Source organism: Fimicolochytrium jonesii (assembly GCF_025526975.1).
Source record: "Fimicolochytrium jonesii strain JEL569 chromosome Unknown EV422scaffold_8, whole genome shotgun sequence".
Taxonomy (NCBI): domain Eukaryota; kingdom Fungi; phylum Chytridiomycota; class Chytridiomycetes; order Spizellomycetales; family Powellomycetaceae; genus Fimicolochytrium; species Fimicolochytrium jonesii.
The window spans coordinates 636,876-655,858 of NW_026515675.1; the positions used below are offsets into that span (position 1 = coordinate 636,876).

Below are 18,983 nucleotides of genomic sequence, written 5' to 3' on the forward strand. Positions count from 1 at the left end.
CACTTCAGCTGCGCTCCAGGCTCGTGAGCTTGTCAGGACATCTGCTGTAGAATCTACGTAGGGCTGTTGAACATCTGTACAGACATTTGTACAGATTTTCGTTCGCTGCGACCGGAGTATCCAAATAGTGAGAAGCCAATGTATATCTGCCTCTCAGTAGGCATTAGTCCAAGGCACAGATCAGATGTTGGGCCTCCCGACACATCTGGCCTAGTCTCCTTGCACTATACCATCGACAAGTTGCAAGCCGCAGAGTCATGTAACTCGCTCGTCAAGCTATGAGGTGCATGTGATGTCCCTCACAAGCCATGATCTAGGGTAGATAAACTTATCACGCACGTAAATAGAAATAGGATAGGCACAATGGCTCGCGAGTACCTCACTTATATGTATGTATGTATGTATGTGTGGGGTATGGACTCGTCGGTGATTTCCGTACAATCATGCATAAATATCCAGCTCGTTCCACTCTTTCTCCGGCGTTGCTTCGCGCTTGCCTTCCGGATAGAGGTCGGTCCACAATGGGATGGCGTCGTAATCGATGGGTTTTCCCCACGCAAGCAGTTGGAAGCCATGCGAAACGTCTCCATGGCCAATTGCCTCCATGGCCTTCCGACACAGACTTTCCGGGGCCATTGACGATGGTATGCGGACCAGGCCCGAATCGACAACTTCGCGAACCAGAGCGATCGCGCGCTCTGTCAGCTTTTCTTCGAACCTCCAAACGCTCCGCAACAGGCGATCGTATGTGACCAGAGTAACAGGGATTCCCGTGGACCGATGTTCTTCAAACATTTCCCGGGCTTTGACGTAGTCTCGAACCTCAGGGTGGCCGTACAGGACCAGCATCGAGTAACAAGCTTTAGCTTTTGCTACTGGAGAAGGGTTCGCTTTGAAGTATTCATTCCACAAACGTTCAGCCAAGGCGCGCTGCCCAACAATGCAGTTGACTTCGAGCTCGGCGTTCAGCAACCAATCGGTGAGGACGAAGTTAAACGGTTGCACCCTGTTCAAGTCGCGAAACTCCTCGCAGAGTTTGGCGACGGCTCTCCGACGATCAGCCTGCAGAACACCTTTGATGACCCATTTGTAGAGCTGGGGAGATGCCTGACCACGAGCTTGGATCACAAGGTCCCGGAAGGTGTTTGGCCACTTCAGTATGAGGTCGCCCAGAACACCGAACGTCATAGTGTTGGGAGACAGCCTCTGATTTCTCTTCAATCGGAGGAACATGACCATCGCCCCTCGGTAATCGGACACATTGAGCATGGCCCGCATGACGAAGTTGTATGTGCTGATAAGAAGAGGAATATTACTCGCTTCCAGCTCTCGAAACAGATCAAGGACCCCTTGATAGTCGCGAGCTTTGTCATAACCTTTCATGAGGCCCGTGTAGCTATTGACCGACTTCGGTAACCCTTGACGGTTTCGCTGTTCCAATATTCCCTTCGCTTCGTTCAAATCACCACGTATTGCAAAGTGCTGAATCAGGATGTCGTAGGTCGCAGAGTTGGGCACCAGTAAGAACTCTTTGGCAAGCCTCAGCGTTTGGTGGAAGCTTTCGTCATCCCCGAGCTCGGAAAACTGCTGCAGGAGCATGTTATATATAGGGACGCCCCTCCCGTCGTGACGATACTTCAACAAATACAGGCCAAAGTCCTCCAATGCTTCCTTTGGAGACACTTTTGCGCGGGCCAAAAGCATGGCGGCCTTTTCATTCTCTAACACCCATCCCTTCTCCGCAACGATATCGGAAATCTGCTGCACCCCTTCCACATCTCCTGCGTTCGCATGAGCCGTCACTAAAGTAGCGTAGGTGGCGGCATTCGGGGAAAGACCGTGTTCCGTCATGGTCTTCACTATGTGATCCATGTTGTTGATGGTTTTTCGTGCTCGATTTTCGCTCACTTTGCCGAAATTCGGCCGCGCTCGCACGACTCGTAGCAGGTTATTGTAGTCCTCCATCGTCAGGGGCTCCAGCTGCCTCTGCGCCTCAAGGTGAAGGAAGCACCGCCAGGCGTGTATCCCGTCATGAGAGTGCAGAGCCAGTCGCAGAGAATTTATGTCTCTCGGACGCAGATCTTCAACCTCCGTGACCCCTCGACGTGGAAAGATGGGCCCTCTGGATGCGCCTGCCGGGTTCCTTCTGTTTCCTTTCCGCCGTGTTCCGTCGGCACTACGTCCTTCGTAGGCATCCGCACTCGCACCCGCAGGCCTCCTCTTTGCCTTCCCCTTGGATTCCACGGTGTCAGCTGCTTCCCATAGCGCTTCGCTCAGCGGCAGTTTTGCTTCGGCGTCAGGCTGTCTAACGTCGGCAGCTGCAACCGTACGACTGAAGTGGCGTTGGAGAGGGCAGAGCGACGCCCTGAGTGTTGGACAACCACCGGTGGGGTGGGCCTGGCCAGAATGCTTTAGCGACACCAGTCGGCTTCGGCGGGCAACTGTCGAGAACATTTCGCTTGGTCCACGTTCTCTCGTATCTACTAAAGGTCGACAGAAGATTCCGTTGAAACGCCTGTAAGCTCTCTATGCCTATGGTAGTCTTGCAAGCGCCTCTGCAAAAAGTGTCGGTGTTGGGCGACGGGAAGCAGGAGCGAAGCCAAAACGCTGTTCGGTATTGGAGGCGCGTGGTTGAAAATTCAAACGACCCATTTCCTCCACTTCTGCCAGCCAGGGCTCATGACCACCATAAAGAGTGTCCTAATTCCAAGCAAGAGCGCATGTTATGTCAAGCCACACTGGTACGGCGTGCTTATTTACAGAATGGTACGAGTATCACGCCGTTCGCCTGATGTGCTCCGGTGTCCACCCGTTCACCGAGACCTCTTGGGCCTCCCTTTCCCCCATCCCTATTTCTTCTCAGCGGCAGCCTTGCCTTTCAAGGACTCCTTCTCCTTATCTCCAGCCTTCTCGTCCTTCTTCTCCTCGCCTTCCTTCTTTTCTCCTTCCTCCTTCTCGGCTGATGTCCCATTCTCACCCTCGTCTTCCTTCCGCTCCGCATCACGCAGCATAATCTTGTTCTCAATGAGACCATGCATGGCGATGACCGCCCGAATGAGTGATGAGAGGTACATGACTAGAAGCTCATCGTTCGTTTGTACAGCGAACGACTTGACCGTGTCGGGTACTTGAAGATTCGGCAGCAAGTTGAAGATGTCTTGCAAGTTGTAGATAATCTGGTGGTTGATCGGTAGGGTGCCGGCAATCACCTTGGAAAGGTAGTCACGAATGTCTTCGAGTCGTGACTGGAGGCCTTTCAAAGAGTTCAACTGATTCGTGATCTGCGTCGACAGCGTTCCAACAGATGTGTCTTTGATGTCACGGAGGAGATGCTCTACTCCGATTTCCTCTGCTTCTTCGGCTTCGATGACAGACAGCATGTGGTTGAACGTCTTGGTCGTCGCCGTGCCATCCTATATCGTCAAAGCATGCATTTTAGAAACTCCCCCAAGTATGTGCATGGCGATGAGAAAGAGAAGGCTCGCCTTACATCATGGATTTCTTCAACAGCATAGTACGCATCTGTTGGTATTCCCAACTCCTTTGGTTTGACGTCAATGATAACAAGAACCGGGTTCGGTATGTATCTTTTGAACAGCTCGTTGATCTCCAAATCGGACGCACGAAGCTTCGGTCCGCTGTGATACCATCCGACAATCTTTTCCTTCGCTAAAAACACACACGTTGATAAATTGCTCGTCACAGCTCAGAAATGGGACATATGTCCATTCCGTAAATGACCAAGTAATGAGATACCCACCATTGACTTTCTTGAACATGTCATACATTGCCTCATGGTAGTTATGGTCCAAGAACCAAATGGACGGGTCTTTTTCGTCTTCCTCAAACGGCACTGAGAGTAAAGAGGAGGCGGATATCAGATCGCATCCTTCGAGCTAAAAGCTTTGTGCCGCCTCGCCATCTGAAAGGAGACAGTAACGCACGATTGCCTAATATCGGCTGCCCTACGAAGCCCTACCTGCATAACTGTTGGCAACGTTCACCTTGTCACCCACATGCTGCCCCAATAATACACCGACAACGCGTTTTTTCGTATTGCGGGCGGTCCGGTTGTAGTGGTCTACAACGGATAAAAGTACAAGTGGGTGGACCACGACGCTCTTTGTGGCTGCTGCCGGCATCTCTGCTTCTTGTTTTCGGGATTCGGTGTTTGGGTTGAAGACTACAGCCGATGGGTGAGGTGAGGTGATCGAGACTTGGGAAGCCGGGATATGGGGAAATGCGAAATATGAGTCTCTGACAGACGTCTGCGGACTATATGTCTTTCCCTATTCTAGTGACAGGAGGTATGGTATGCGGTTGGCTGGCCAACGATGATCGGTGGTTGCTTGCCTGGGGAAACGAAATGCGAGACGACAGTCGATGCCAAAACCAACGCGTCTACTACTTACTACCTGTTACTGTAGTGATTAGACTCTGCCAGGACGAAAACGAGCGCATTAATTCGGCGCTTCTGATTGCAGCTATCTGAAAGAGAACAAGTTTTGGCTGATCAAATGGTGAGTCAGTTTCATCAGTCGGGCCAAGCCAGAAGGGCCTGATTCTTTGCCCGTGATTGTGCTCCGCCTCCCGGCGTCCAAACATTAGAGGCGCTAATCAAAACCGCGACCCGAAATCACCATTTCCGCTGAACATTCGGGCGTCCCCTGCCGCAAACAAGCGACGACTGGGCACGTCCGAACTCCCTCCCAGAAACGTTTTTCTTCCCCGTCCCTTTCCCACACCCACAACACAGTCCAATCCGTCCGTAACAGCCACTAGCTTATCGTCTCTTCGTCCACCGGCTGCTGAATCCTCTCTCTGCGCTCGTAACCCCGTGCTTGCGCTTGGCTTCCAGCCTCAACTCGACTAGGTAAGATGGTGTTTGCCAGCTTTAATCTCCGAGATTCTGGCCCGCGTCGCGACCGATTCCCATCGCCCAGATTCCCATAACGACGTCTACTACTTCCCTACAAGCGTTTTCGCTATTGTATTTACTGAGCACTGTTCTCCAATCTTCACCGTATCGCTTCCACACAGTGTCGTATAACCTCTATTCTTACAAAACGAAATGCGTGAAATCGTTCACCTTCAAACCGGACAATGTACGTATTTCGTCCACTGTGAAACTAGCACGCCTCTCTTTCTTCCGTCTTCTCTCTGACTTCACTTTTAATCATACATTTCCCACTATTTATTATTCGTGCATACCAGGCGGTAACCAGGTCAGTCTTCATCCCTACTGGAGTTCTGTTTACGCCACTTGCGACGTGTATACGAAATACACTTCCTTGAACGGTTTACATACATACGTAACATTAACACGTGTTTTCGCTTGTTCCTCTTGATATTAGATTGGTGCCAAGTTCTGGGAAGTCATTTCCGACGAGGTATGTTATTTGCCTGCAATGAATGGCGCTCGAAATTGGTACAAGCTCTCAAATATTAACCTTCTCATGCTTCCTTCCTTTCTTAGCACGGAATTGATCCCACCGGAACCTACCACGGCGACTCCGACTTGCAGCTGGAGCGTATCAATGTCTACTACAACGAGGCTACCGGCGGCAAATATGTTCCCCGTGCCGTTTTGGTCGACCTGGAGCCTGGAACCATGGATTCTGTCCGAGCGGGTCCTTTCGGACAACTTTTCCGTCCGGTATGTTTCTTGTACTTTTGATATTTTTCACCAATGGCTTTGGGGACTTCTTTCACTCTGTCAACGTTGATGCTGACTGCTTTCACTCTTCCCTTCTCTATTTCCGGCGTGTAGGACAACTTCGTTTTCGGTCAATCAGGAGCCGGAAACAACTGGGCCAAGGGACACTACACCGAAGGCGCTGAGCTGGTCGACTCCGTTCTGGATGTTGTTCGCAAGGAGGCCGAGTCTTGCGACTGCCTCCAGGGTTTTCAAATTACTCACTCCCTCGGCGGTGGTACCGGCGCCGGGATGGGAACCTTGCTGATTTCCAAGATTCGTGAGGAATACCCTGACCGGTAAGCAGATCTTCCTCCGACATCTTCCTTCCAGATGGCATGCTTACTGATATCCGATACAGTATGATGTGCACATTCTCCGTCGTCCCATCCCCCAAGGTGTCCGACACTGTCGTTGAGCCGTACAACGCCACCCTCTCCGTTCACCAGCTCGTCGAAAACTCCGATGAGACCTTCTGCATTGACAACGAGGCTCTTTACGATATCTGCTTCCGCACGCTCAAGCTGACCACTCCAACGTATGGTGACCTCAACCACTTGGTCTCTGCGGTCATGTCGGGTATCACAACATGTCTGCGTTTCCCGGGTCAACTGAGTAAGTTGAAGTCACGTTAGATATTTATCATCACTTTGACCTGACTCTTTTTCTTTCACAGATGCGGACTTGCGCAAGCTCGCTGTCAACTTGGTTCCCTTCCCTCGTCTTCACTTCTTCATGGTCGGATTTGCGCCATTGACGTCTCGCGGTTCTCAGCAATACCGTGCCCTAACGGTTCCCGAGCTGACTCAGCAAATGTTCGACGCCAAGAACATGATGGCCGCGTCTGACCCTCGTCACGGTCGATACCTCACCGTCGCCGCCATGTTCCGCGGTCGCATGTCGATGAAGGAGGTTGACGAGCAAATGCTCAACGTTCAGAACAAGAACTCGAGTTACTTCGTTGAGTGGATCCCCAACAACGTCAAGACCGCCGTCTGTGATATTCCACCCAAGGGTCTCAAGATGGCCGTCACCTTCATCGGCAACTCGACGGCGATCCAAGAACTCTTCAAGCGTATCTCTGATCAATTCACCAGCATGTTCCGCAGGAAAGCTTTCTTGCACTGGTACACCGGGGAGGGTATGGACGAGATGGAATTCACTGAAGCCGAATCGAACATGAACGACCTTGTCAGTGAATACCAGCAGTACCAGGACGCCACTGCTGAGGAGGAAGGCGAGTTCGACGAGGAGGAAGGCGAGGCTGAAGCTGAGGCATAGACTTATGGTTGAGATGGCGGACTTCATTGGGCATCTGGGCACTCTTAATGGGAGGGGCCGCCCCCAACAGCGGTTGCCCACACGGCGACTTACTTCTTTATTCCTTCGCGTGATGTATAGGACACAACGTTCCTACTTGAAAATGTAATATGGCCTCAAATGTTTGTTATACCTTAAAAAAATCCCCATAAAATCCAACGTTCCGTCTCCTAGTCCCAACTCTCGCTGAGCTGCTTCTTTCCATGCGCCTACCTGTGATGCGCACGATCACTGCTCCTCGCCGCTGTCTGGACGCTTTACTCACGTGGATGTATTTCCAGCGAACGCTATATCAACCGTTTGACTAAGGGGGAACGAACGCTCGACTATCAGACAAATGTCTCGCACAGCTTCGTGGAGTCGAGCGACGTAGTCGCCTGGTATTCGTATCTATGCGAATCTATTCTTACGCAGAAAGACATATTCCAGAACCTGCAAAATGTCCCCACAAAATCCAGTTACAGTAGCTACATCCCTTTCTCTCCGCAAATTTTTCCTCTACCTAACCCGACCACCTTTACGCACAACTTTCCCACCCCTCCCAGAACGCGCGGATATCTCTCTCACTCAAACCCCACTCAACTCACAATCGGGGCGCCTTGCCGGTCAAGATCGTGAAGGCCTCGACGTACTTGCTGATCGTGTTGTCGACGACGGTCGCCGGCAACTCCACGCCGGTCGCTTTGTCAAAGTTGATGGAGGTGAGATAGTCGCGGAGGTATTGTTTGTCGTAGCTGGGGGTTGGAAGGGTTGGAATAATGAATGACGGTAGAGCGCGTTAAGGGTCGGTGGGTTTAGGAGTTATATGCATTGGGTGGGAAAATGCATCACCGGGAGGAACGAACCTAGGTTGTCCTTGGCCGACAGTGTATTTGTCCGCAGGCCAGAAGCGTGATGAATCTGTAACAGAGTAGGGGAGTTGTCGTTGAGAAATGTACCTCACACTAATGCGGAAAAGACGAAGTCCGTTCACAAACGGAGAACACAAAAAGACGATGTCGAACCTGGGGTCAAGACCTCGTCCGCAAGGACCAGGGTTCCATCGGTGTCGACGCCAAACTCAAATTTGGTATCGGCGATAATGATGCCGCGCTCACGGGCGTAATTCCGTGCCTATTGGCTGACGATGTGAGTGATCCGCCATCAGATGGCTCCATTTGCGTGCGAAGAATGGCGGCGTCACCTTTGTGTAAAGTTTGATGGCTGTTTCCGCGAGCTCTTTTGCGAGCTTTTCGCCGATCATCCCGGGAACTGATCATTGTGGGTGACATGAGATGAAGAATTTGGCGGAGGCGCATCGGGGATCAAGCGAGCAGAAGCACTTACGCTTATCCGGGTGGATATTCTCATCTGTATAGGTCAATAGACGGGTGTTGGCAAGATACTTCCGAGCGCATTCTTGATTCCAACTTTACTGCCTTACCGTGCTCTCCCAGCTCAGCCTTTGTGCTGGGCGTGAACACTGCTTCCGGGAACTCTTCCGATTCCCGCAAACCTTCGGGCAAAGGGATATCGCACATCGTGCCTTTCTTCTTGTACTCAACCCAAGCCGACCCTGAGAGCGATGTTGTCGCTTAGGACCCCTCGCCGCCTGACTTTCCCCTAATGGTTCCGCGCGAGTTCGCTCACCGCTGATGTAACCCCTCACGATCGCCTCGACAGGTAGGATTTTGAGCTTCTTCACCAGCATCGCTCGTCCGTCGATCTGCGATCTGTATTTCTGCACCGCAGCAGGCATCTTGTCCACGTCGCAAGTGACGAGATGGTGGGGAACAACGTCCTTCAGGTAGTCGAACCAGAACTCGCTGATCTGGGTGAGGATTTTCCCTTTGCAGGTGATACCCTATATCGAATGCCGAATAAGCATGACATTCCTTTCCCCTTCCCTCCGATTCGAACCTCAGTATCTCCCCAAGGAGCGGGGTACCGCCGACACATGCTTTCCCCTTCCCTCCGATTTGAACCTCAGTATCTCCCCAAGGAGCGGGGTACCGCCGACACATGCTTTCCCCTTCCCTCCGATTTGAACCTCAGCATCTCCCCAAGGAGCGGGGTACCGCCGACACATGCTTTCCCTTTCCCTCCGATTTGAACCTCAGTATCTCCCCAAGGAGCGGGGTACCGCCGACACATTTCGCTTTCTACATGTCTACCACCCATCCTTACATTCTTCATGACAACATCGAACGCACTAATGCGATCGGTCGCAACGAACAGAAGCGTGTTCTCGTCGACATCGTACAGGTCCCGAACCTTGCCTCGAGCAAGGAGCTTCAGGTCTGGACAGTCCTGCATGCAATGTGGGTGAGTGTGGAGACGATAGGGAAAACGGAGCGGACAGAAATGCGACCTTCTTCTAAACAAGACTTACGGTGGTCGTAATAGCCATTATGTGCTTACTCAGAGCTGTTAACTGCTGCGTTACAGTACTCCGAAGACCGATGGTTACGAAGCTGGGCGGAGAAGGTGGAGAGGGAGGAGAGGGTGGAGCCCCGAGGACGCGTTGCGTTGCGAAGAAGGAATTCTATTCTGTGATCTGGAGTCTACTACGGATGCGTTTTCCATCTTTGGCGGATACGCATGGCTAAAGTGACTCAAGTGACTAAACTAACGGACATCTTCACTCTTGGGACGCACGCCCAACTGCGACTGTTGGATGCTTCCTTCGTTTCAGGACCATGAGCAGGGGGTTGGCCTATCTGATTGTCAATAATGCCAACTCTTCGTGCGAGACAAAAGTCAAAGGTGCCGATGAAAGCGTTGATAATCTTATCGGCAGAGTGATTTGAAGCTTGTACAATTTTCTAGCCGCCATAATGTCCAGGGCTCTCTCAAGATTGCCGGCCGCTTTCGCGATGTCCTCCATGGTCAGCAGGCGCATCTTCCTTCCCTACAAGTCCCATCCGTCGTCCGTGTCCCGCCGACCAGTTGCAGTTTATCGCCCTCCCCACGCTGATGCCTTCTGGAGCCTCACAACTTGGCATTCCCTGACGCTCTCCCAGCAGTCTTGGACTTCCCCCGACGTCGAGATGTCGCCGAGCGTCAGGAATATGCTGATTTTGAGAGCGCCGCTGAGGCGCTTGCAGTGGGCACGGCGGTTTGAGCAGTTGGCAGGCGGAATTATAGTTTGTTAGCGTCTGAGTCGCTGTTGAACTCATCTATGTACAGCCCACACACCATGGTCCCTGCGAATCCCTCGGTTTGGGGAGATAAGCCACGCATGACTTCCATCCCTCCGTACTCCGCCTCGGCATGCGCTTTCTCTGCTTCCTAGTGATGATCTCTACGTACTGTACGCAATCGCGCGTTATGCCTATACTACTCGAAAGTTCCAGACGCTCGGCGACATCTCGACGGGATCCCTGTGTAGTCTGCCTGCAGTCAGGGAGCGTCGGAGGAATGTATTTACGAATCCCGCGTTCCCTGTTTCCCTTCCTTGTGATGCAAGCTTGACGTTGCTTCTTGCTGAGGGCATGTGCTGATGAGGCGAAGCTTTATTTGATTTTTGGAGATGGCTGCGGCAGGCTTAGGCGTCCTTATAACATGGCTTCTCGGAGCATCCTCCGATCGGCCACAATAATGCTGTGGCAATAGAGCCTAATCAAGTTGAGCGCAAACGCCTCCAGTCTCATCTCTGACGCATACACCGTACACTGGCTGAAAGCCTCAAACGGGTTTCAGCCGCCCGCTGGCGTACCTCATTAAACATCTGAGTCGGAATTTTGGTTGGTGCACTTACTATTAGGTTGGTACACCTAGTACACTGCCAGCGGTCTCACCTTGGCGCTTCATTAAATACGTCCATGTCCAGACTCCGACATCTGAACGCCATGTGTCATCAGACCCATCACACCGAGGGGAGGGTGTCCCTTGATGTGGCTTTCCAATTCCCTTGGGAGGCGTGTATGTACATGTGAGGGGGTTGCAGAAGGGTGGATGTCATACTGTACTGTACATAGCACTGGCAGCTACGAGATTGAGGAATCAGGGTACATGGCAACATGCACATCCGTGGTGATTGCTCTGCGGTAGTATACTAGTATCTGACTCCTAGGGCTCTGGCATATGGGTGCGTACAACTTCAAGACCGCCGTGGGGTGTCCCTATCTGTGCTGCGCTACGGCTTTTGTTCCTATCGTGTATCCTGCCGGTAAGGCAGCGGCCGGGCGAAACCGGCGTTTCTGCGGTTTTCGTCCCGATGTTACAGTTCCGTCGCTGAGTGTCGTTGTGGTCGGTGATGGCTCCTGATCTCCGCTTTCGTGCGTTGGTACCACCATGCTGATGCTTTTTTTCCTACCCAGTGATAGCAATCCGTGCGACTTCCCAGATTTTCTGGAAACCTGGGACGCCGACCAACTTTCGTGGTAGTCGTTGGTTGGGACGGTAGGTCATAAAGGAACGTATATATTCGACTCACATCGAAATGAAGATCATCAGCAAAATACCAAATAGATACGATGATCGGGCGAAATTCAAGCTTTTGTGAGGCCCTTCTGTGGTCGTGGCGGTGAGGTCAAGCGTGATCAAAGATCATCATCACTTAGTACTTACTACCCCGCATGCTTGAGCCGAGAACCGTAATACGGCGGCAGTGTGATGAATCGGTATACGGGATTCAAGGCTCATGGCTTGCCTTGGTTGTATACCTACTGTACGTTTCAAAATGTATGCCGCCGTGGGGGGGAAAGTTGTATTCTTTTGAGAGTTCCGTGACGTTGCAATGAATCGCTTGGGCGCCATTCGGAGATACCATATCATGTTTGGTGCTCCACCCGGCCGCACGAACACATGGGTCTCAGGGCTGGTGTGCCAGGGATTATTTTTTCGTCCTCAATCACGGTCTGTCCCCTCCCTGAAGGTGTACAAGGCACGTTGTGCATGCCGTCAAGGTCCAACATCTGCGGCGCTAAACGCGGGCGGGGGAAGAGCATCACCAACGACATCGCGAGACAGCGCGTTTGTGGGCAAAGAAACGGGGAGATCGGCGAGCTTCGAAGGCGGCGGGATAACGCCTGTCCTCGGACCCCTGCTTTGAGTGGCCCACGCTGGGAAAGTGGGCTTGCCCGTCCTGGGCGGGCTTGCAAGTTTGCATGTCGTGTGGTGTGTGGTGTGTGGTGTGTGGTGTATAAAAGGAGGAAATGGGGTTTCCGCGCCCGGCCGAACCTCATATGCGCTCAACTCAACCAGCCGAACCCTCCTGAACTCATCACCGAACCCTCACATTGAGACAAGTCACAGCTAGGACTTCATCCACAATATTGATAGTCTTGCTGCCCATCCACGCTCTTTGGCCATCTTTTTCTTTGCACTCACTATCCCGAGACTCCGACTTTCGCGATCTGCTTCAAAAAATACCGTTGACAGCGATTCCGCTCTCAAGCCCCGCACTCACCGGTCAATCATCTCAGAGTATGGGGAAATCCCCACGGCCAAGCCATAGCCCGGCCGGACAGGTGAACGAAATGGACGACAGCGACAGCGACGACAACCTGGGCACGTCCCCCCAAGAAGGATTTTCTGCAGCGCCAGCCAGACGAGCTCGCGGCGGCGCCGCGACAAGCCCGGGACGCAATCCTGCAAGCAATCTACGGCGCGTAACACATTCGGCTGTCGAGAAGCGTCGGCGTGAGAAGCTTCGAGAACGACTGGAAGTTTTGAGGTCGGTGGTCCCATCGTGCTCCACTCAAGCGAACCTCCATAAGATCAACGTGCTCGACAGCGCGATCGAGTACATCTGCTACATGCGGCGATGCATGCAGAAGCTTGTCGTCGAGCGCGATGCGGCTTACTCCGCCGCCACGGCTGCTGCTGCTGCCGCCAATAACAGTGCATCGGCGGCATCGGCGGCCGCTACCGCACACATGAACATCAGCAACCAAGGCTGCCGAGAGTGCGCTCAACGGGCCGCGTCGAGATTCCCAACACGCTCTTCTCATCCGGTGATGATACATCAAGTCCCATCCCCTGCCTCGACGCCCGTCGCGCCGACAACAACATGGCAGCAGGTTGGTCCAGCGCATCATGCATATGCGGCTGGGTCACCCCCATCGGTGCAGCCAATGCGATCCCCATCCCTTGCTCAGCAATCACCTGGCCAGTATTCCCATGCAGAGCAAGAGCAACAGCAACACTACCACACACACCATCATCACCAGCACTCGCACACCCATTCCCAGGTGCGCTCCGCCCGTGCACCATCAATCCACGAACAACAACAGCTTCATTCGCGCCTCGCTCACTCATCGGGATTTGCGTCCCACGACGACCAGGACCGTATCTCGGCGCCCAGGACGTTCTCACATCGGCGAACTGCTTCGGCCGCTTCGGTGCTCACAGGCCCGCCGCCGCAATTCGATTACCCACACATATACAGCCATTCGCGCACCCCGCCGGTTTCGACTAGTGGCTCGTCAACGGCGAGTCCAATGCGCGTGAACAATTTGTTGTGTTGATGTGGTATGTAGTATATTCCCTTTCAGCATAGAAGTATTGCTTCTCTCAGTCCATGTATATAGCGTTTTGAAATGAAAAGGCCGGCTTCGAATCGAATGAAGTATCGCAAAGCCAACTATGCCAACTTGAACTGCGCTCAGAGAGTGTACAGAAAGTAATAATTTACCGCATAAACACAAGCTCGGATCCCAATGCCCTCCTTTCGTTGCGGGGAACTTCCCACATTCGGAGGAGCATAGGACCAAACGTCGCTATACATAACTAGGAGATGATGCAGCCTTTGTCCCCACGAGATCGCCTTTTGTAGTTCTCTACGTATTTCAACTGCCGCGCGTTAATTGCTCCCCTCCGCCTCTCTCGAACATAAATTACAGCATCCAGAGGGGCCATGCCGGCCTCTATCAGCGCCATGGTGACCAACACCGGTGCCCTGACGGGACGAATGGGTGAGTTTCCCGCGCTTATCACTTACTTCCTTGACGAGATGCCACGAACCTCCCTAAACCCGCGACGCAATGGACTCCGATCGTCGTCTTGTTATCGACAGCGGACTCTGCAGATGTCCCATTCTTCTCTTTACCGAACTTTGAGTTGACGAGGTTCAGAAACTCAGCGACTACTGGAGCTGGCGGTGGATCACCTACATCGGAGGAAAGCGTTCAGCTGGACCATCTCTCCCATGCTTTCGACATCAAAGGCCCATACCATCCGGAAACGGCCAGTCCTACAATGAGAAATGTCAGCATTGGGTTCGCAGCATGACGGAATGAACGGACGCCACTCACATGAACTGCGACGCCCTTCGCCTCTAGAGTCTTTTTGTCATATGTCGGGTCGCACACTCTTACGACATCGGTCACTCTCTGCTTCTCCAGTTCCTGAGTAAGAGTTCACTTCTGCGTTAGTGAGGTGATATCCCACGCGTTGAAATGACATGCAGCTCACCTTCCAATATAGATCAAGCGTTCGATCGGATGGTGCATCAAAGATGAGAAAGCGTAAGTTCTTGTATTCTACCAGCGAGGGTGGGTTAGGCATCCGGGGCCCAGGTCCATCTTTGTTTGCGGAAGGAATCCGCTGCGGTCGGACTCCGCCTGCATGAAGAGGTTTTGCAGCCATTTTTTTTTGGAGGGGCTCTTCCGACGATGATATGCCGACTTTTTCCGGGTAGCAATATGGATGACAGGTGTGCCACGGTCAATCTCCGGCCAATCCGTAAGGTTTCACGGAGACTGGTCCGGCACCGAATGTCGAGCCTCGAAATCTATCCCATTCGCGGATGTAAATTGGTGAGCGCTCTTGCGATGCCAAGGAAGGTCTAGTTGTCCTGTCGGGCGTTCTGAGTGTGCAACGGAGTCAACCTGGGTCTAGCATCCAAGCGCATAGGTAGGTAGGTGGAAAATAATTTCCAGCCAGCTTCGCTTCGTCGTTGGGGTTTCGGCCGTGTGCGGTACGATGACCGTCGGGGAAATTTCGACCTAAGACTTGTGCTTCCAAAGGGGCAGTGTCTCCGTCGTGCTTTGGCAGTCAAGTTCCCAGAAGTGCAGCTGGGCTGGGTGCGAAGTAGCTTATACGAGTAGGAGGATTGCCACAAATCTGCAGGTTTCGGAGTTGACCGTTATTGAGAGGAAGATACGGACGGAGGGAAAACTCGACGCGCGGGAAAGCTGGGAAAGGAGGGACCATAACCTGGACCATAACCTCGACAATCGACGTTGCGTCACGTTCGACGCACTACTGGACAAGGTGGTCACTTCGGTACAGGACTGTTGAAGTTTGCAAAGGATGGCAGAATTCGAGAAAGGCGTCGTGCCCCGCAAGGACCTCAACGGTGCTGGTCTGCGCATTCTCATAGGTGAGCTGTCCCGAATGTGTTCGTCGGCTTCCTACCCAAGTTCTCACGCAAATACTTTCCCGATCGCAGTCCACACTCGATGGAACCTGTCTATCGTCGACCCACTAGTGAAAGGCACGATAGAAACGCTACGCTCCGCCGGCGTCACCGCCGAAAACATCCTGGTGCGCGATGTACCAGGAGCTTTTGAGCTACCCTTCGCTTCGCAGCAACTCCTCAGACAGCATCCCGACGTGGATGCCTGCATATCCATCGGCGTATTGATCAAAGGCTCCACGATGCACTTTGAGTACATAGCGGATTCAACCTGCCACGGTCTGATGCGTGTCGGATTGGACTCGGGCAAGCCGGTGGTATTGGGGGTGTTGACTTGTCTGACCGAGGACCAGGCGTTTGAGCGGGCTGGGATCGGGCGTCAGGGCCATGCCGGACACAACCATGGAATTGATTGGGCTCAAGCTGCTATCGAGATGGCGTTGCTGAATAAGAAGTAGCGCGGTTGACCAGATACCGCGAGATTTGGATGAGAATTGCGTTGATGGGCTCAGAGGGCGGGCCTAGATCGGCAAATGGAAATGATGCCCCGGTGGAGGCACGGCTCAATGTAGTACATAGCATACGCAGACACTATTGCTAGAGGTCATGTGCCAGAATTGACGTGCAATGGAAGCAGACCTGATGCACATTTCCACCCATAGAAGCGTCGACTGCATCTGTATTCGAGGTGCGCATGTCGGCTGTATAAGTACGCGCGCACATCAATCACAATCATACAAGCCGCAATGGTTCCCCACTTTCTCTCATTCATCACGTCTTGACGCCGATGGGCGGCTCATGGTAGGCCGGCATCCCATGATGCATGTTCTCCACCCGCTGATTTAATGTCAAATTCGACCCTGTTTTCGACGAAGCCTTCATGAGTTTTCCGGGCGGTGGTCCCTCCCTGTCATCCGCTTGTCGCTCCTCAGCTGGTGTCTCCGCAGGAGGTGGGAGAAACATTTGTTCTTTTGGCGGTGCTTGCTCTTGTGGTTGTGGGATGGGGGATGGGTCTGGGGGAAGCGGGGAGGGAGGCAGGGCGATGGCGGCTAGAAGACGGCCGAAGATGTGAGGCGGGGCTCTCAATGAAATTCCGAAGAATGAGAAACCTTACCTGCGTTCGATGTTGATGGTTCAGGCTCCGTTATCGAAGGCGTTGTAGGCTGTCTTTGGCCAGGTTCTTTTCAATGAAGTATATGTCAGACGAGTCGAAAAACGGGAAACCCAAGTCAAAAAATCTCGATCACTTACCTATCCGGATCTCGTCACTGAGCACACTGGACTCCGACCACTTGTCCCCACAACGGTACTGCAATCTGAACCGGTATGCGACCGTCGGGTGCAGTCCCGTCACCGTATAAGCAAAACTATCCCCTGACTTGATCTCAATGGGGAGTAAGTCGCGATGCTGTATCTTCCCAGACTCCAGTTTGCCCAGTGCCTCCGCGAACAACTTTGGTGGAGCTGCTTCTGCATCGCTGCTGGTTGAAGTAGGTAGAATGCTTTGGTCGACTTCCGCGAACAAACGCCAAAGGTTGATGGATAGTTGTTCGTCCTCCTGGACGTTTGTCACGACGCGAACGGTATCTCGAGTCACGAGCTCCAGTATGGGTTTATTGGGGACCGGAAGGGTTTCGGGCGGTCCTGCGAGGAGCGAAATCTCACGCTTGAGTTGTCCCGGAGGTGGATCGATGTCCTCGCCGATTGCAACTGTTGATGCACGATCCTTCCTTAGCATGTTGCACCGTTTATGAAAGCGTGCTAACCCCGCCAAAGTTACCTGTAGATGCCTTTGCAACAGCAGTCGGCGGTCCGTTCAAATCCTCATACCCAACGCTCATGTGGATATAATACGTCGTACTCGGCTGAAGGCCCTCAATCTTCAGCGTCCTCACCACCTCAGAAGGTAAATGCTGATCCTGATGTTTCGTTCTCGAAGCACCCGCTTTCCCTCCTTTCTCATGTCCGCCCTGTCCGCCATGTTCATCTCCTCCGTCATTCTGTTGACCGGCTTTCGGGATCTCGAGATTGATTCTCGTCACGTCCCGTTGCATGTTGACGTGCTTGGAGTATGAGAGCGTGGCGCGGGTATACCGGGGGCCTTCGTCCTCGTTCTTGGAGGGGACGGGTAGTGAGTAGCTGAGTTCGAGATGTTTCGACATCTTTTTTAGAACTTGCGGTGTGCGCAGGATGGGTAGTTTGCCTATTTGAGAAGTCGTCAGTATTTCCATTGCGCACCACCTCAAGTTCCAATCTAACTGGCCGAACCTTGTATCGTGGCTATCCGATGCAGCTCCGTTATCTCTTGATCCTTTGCAAGGCAATTCTTGCAAATCACTGGCTCCGGTTTTCTGTGCACGGCATTATACCGATGTATCTCTAAAGACGCAATCGCCTTGTCTCGCTCCTAACCAATTACTCAACATCTCCTTCCTCCGCCATAAACACCAAACCGCTGTTGTTGGCTGACCTTCAACGCATCTTCCAGCTTTTGCGCCCTTTCCCTAAACTCCACGTTCTCGCGCTCCAAATGATGAGCTCGTCCTCGGAGATGCCGATTATCGATGTTCATATTTTTCTCTATGAGCTCGGCGCGCTTGACAGCTTCCTGCAAGGGGGGTTCCATCTCGTTCATCGATTCATCCTCAAAGTCTAACTACCCGTCGACGAGAGCAAACAAACCTCCGACACCCGATTGAGTTCATTCAGCCGCACCGACAGTACATCTACCTCATGCTGAAGATGTTCCCGATCTGCAAGCTGCTTATCGGTAGCGAGTTTCTCGAGCCGAGAGTTTTGGTCTTTCAGCCTTTGTCTGTCCTCACTGATTCGACGTGTCAATCAGATTCTCGTAGCTCCGGTACATCATCACTTTTGTATCTCCTACCTCAGATGTCGAAGTTCGCGGACGTTACTAGATAACTGCGTGAAATATAGCTTGAGCTTGTTCTGGGGAGGTAAAAGCAGTTCCTCAGCGGCTCAGCACAGGTAGCAACCAAACGGGAGTGAGTTCTTACCTTGAGCCCATTAATTTCGTCTCGTAATGCCCGCACTACTTGCTCATCGCTCTGCCATTCCAGCGCTTCCAAGTCCTTCTGCTGCCGCCGTTCTATCTTTCCTTTGACAGTTACAATTCATTTCCGGCCCATTTCAGGCAAAAAAAACGACAGCATTTCTTCCAGGTATAATGATGTACCTGCTTCAAAAGCGCATTCTCATGCCGGAGTTTCAGGATTTCGATATCCCGCTCCCGCAGTTGATGCGTCAAAGTCTCCAGATTTCCCGGTGCATGTAGTGCAGATGGTCTCTCGCTCTTCTTCGTTTGTTTCTCATCCGCACTGGAGTCAACCTTGCCCTTCAACGACCTGTTGTCGTCGGAGTGATGGTTTGTCCGATTTCGAGGCGATATTGGAACCCGCGGTAGGAAATGAGTCTCATGAGCGATGGCTCCTCCGCCCTCTCTCGAGGAATGCATCACAAGTTCGCCCAGTCGTCGATGCGTACGGCTTCGTTTTCTTTGTGACGAGAGTAAGTCTCGCGTTGCCGCATCGTCGATGCAATCGATTTTGAGACCCGAAGGTTAATTTCACGGGAGAAGTCCATTATGTGATGTCGTAAGCCAAA

At 52.6% G+C, this 18,983-nt stretch overlaps 9 protein-coding genes across 9 annotated transcripts; 3 read left to right on the plus strand and 6 right to left on the minus strand.

Moving 5' to 3' along the window:
* Nucleotides 1-101: 101 nt before the first annotated feature.
* EV422DRAFT_418584 (uncharacterized protein) lies at nt 102-2,620 on the minus strand. The gene is made up of 2 exons (XM_053067084.1): nt 379-2,620; nt 102-313 (listed from the first exon to the last, which is right to left on the minus strand). Exon 1 carries the CDS (start codon nt 2,452-2,454, stop codon nt 442-444), a length of 2,013 nt encoding a protein of 670 aa, XP_052926553.1. The 5' UTR covers nt 2,455-2,620; the 3' UTR covers nt 102-313; nt 379-441.
* A 30-nt stretch (nt 2,621-2,650) lies between these two features.
* Nucleotides 2,651-4,619, minus strand: EV422DRAFT_525870 (maintenance of mitochondrial structure and function-domain-containing protein). The gene is made up of 4 exons (XM_053070090.1): nt 3,980-4,619; nt 3,761-3,853; nt 3,491-3,669; nt 2,651-3,413 (listed from the first exon to the last, which is right to left on the minus strand). The coding sequence occupies exons 1-4, from the start codon at nt 4,140-4,142 to the stop codon at nt 2,850-2,852; spliced, it is 999 nt and encodes a 332-aa protein (XP_052926554.1). The 5' UTR covers nt 4,143-4,619; the 3' UTR covers nt 2,651-2,849.
* On the plus strand, nt 4,620-7,174 carry EV422DRAFT_556178 (beta-tubulin). The gene is made up of 8 exons (XM_053071901.1): nt 4,620-4,873; nt 4,944-5,105; nt 5,215-5,225; nt 5,355-5,390; nt 5,477-5,656; nt 5,771-5,994; nt 6,057-6,310; nt 6,372-7,174. Exons 2-8 carry the CDS (start codon nt 5,072-5,074, stop codon nt 6,974-6,976), a joined length of 1,344 nt encoding a protein of 447 aa, XP_052926555.1. The 5' UTR covers nt 4,620-4,873; nt 4,944-5,071; the 3' UTR covers nt 6,977-7,174.
* A 24-nt stretch (nt 7,175-7,198) lies between these two features.
* Nucleotides 7,199-9,625, minus strand: EV422DRAFT_418985 (uncharacterized protein). The gene is made up of 9 exons (XM_053067087.1): nt 9,387-9,625; nt 9,182-9,304; nt 8,645-8,858; nt 8,439-8,570; nt 8,342-8,365; nt 8,199-8,266; nt 8,020-8,128; nt 7,861-7,915; nt 7,199-7,749 (listed from the first exon to the last, which is right to left on the minus strand). Exons 1-9 carry the CDS (start codon nt 9,402-9,404, stop codon nt 7,599-7,601), a joined length of 894 nt encoding a protein of 297 aa, XP_052926556.1. The 5' UTR covers nt 9,405-9,625; the 3' UTR covers nt 7,199-7,598.
* A 1,457-nt stretch (nt 9,626-11,082) lies between these two features.
* Nucleotides 11,083-11,672, minus strand: EV422DRAFT_419098 (uncharacterized protein). The gene is made up of 3 exons (XM_053067089.1): nt 11,567-11,672; nt 11,433-11,508; nt 11,083-11,371 (listed from the first exon to the last, which is right to left on the minus strand). Exons 1-3 carry the CDS (start codon nt 11,574-11,576, stop codon nt 11,119-11,121), a joined length of 339 nt encoding a protein of 112 aa, XP_052926557.1. The 5' UTR covers nt 11,577-11,672; the 3' UTR covers nt 11,083-11,118.
* An 805-nt stretch (nt 11,673-12,477) lies between these two features.
* Nucleotides 12,478-13,418, plus strand: EV422DRAFT_505648 (uncharacterized protein; the record flags this gene model as incomplete). The annotated part of the gene is made up of 2 exons (XM_053068503.1): nt 12,478-13,191; nt 13,305-13,418. The coding sequence occupies 2 exons, from the start codon at nt 12,478-12,480 to the stop codon at nt 13,416-13,418; spliced, it is 828 nt and encodes a 275-aa protein (XP_052926558.1).
* Nucleotides 13,419-13,729: 311 nt separating this feature from the next.
* EV422DRAFT_550449 (protein-tyrosine phosphatase-like protein) lies at nt 13,730-14,587 on the minus strand (the record flags this gene model as incomplete). The annotated part of the gene is made up of 5 exons (XM_053071771.1): nt 13,730-13,898; nt 13,964-14,108; nt 14,174-14,192; nt 14,254-14,346; nt 14,414-14,587. 5 exons carry the CDS (start codon nt 14,585-14,587, stop codon nt 13,730-13,732), a joined length of 600 nt encoding a protein of 199 aa, XP_052926559.1.
* Nucleotides 14,588-15,253: 666 nt separating this feature from the next.
* Nucleotides 15,254-16,035, plus strand: EV422DRAFT_614555 (Lumazine synthase; the record flags this gene model as incomplete). The annotated part of the gene is made up of 2 exons (XM_053073927.1): nt 15,254-15,323; nt 15,393-16,035. The coding sequence occupies 2 exons, from the start codon at nt 15,254-15,256 to the stop codon at nt 15,815-15,817; spliced, it is 495 nt and encodes a 164-aa protein (XP_052926560.1). The 3' UTR covers nt 15,818-16,035.
* Nucleotides 15,974-18,938, minus strand: EV422DRAFT_419052 (uncharacterized protein). The gene is made up of 10 exons (XM_053067088.1): nt 18,556-18,938; nt 18,377-18,472; nt 18,247-18,308; nt 18,042-18,183; nt 17,830-17,967; nt 17,628-17,766; nt 17,140-17,562; nt 16,611-17,069; nt 16,474-16,539; nt 15,974-16,408 (listed from the first exon to the last, which is right to left on the minus strand). Exons 1-10 carry the CDS (start codon nt 18,832-18,834, stop codon nt 16,131-16,133), a joined length of 2,082 nt encoding a protein of 693 aa, XP_052926561.1. The 5' UTR covers nt 18,835-18,938; the 3' UTR covers nt 15,974-16,130.
* Nucleotides 18,939-18,983: the final 45 nt, after the last annotated feature.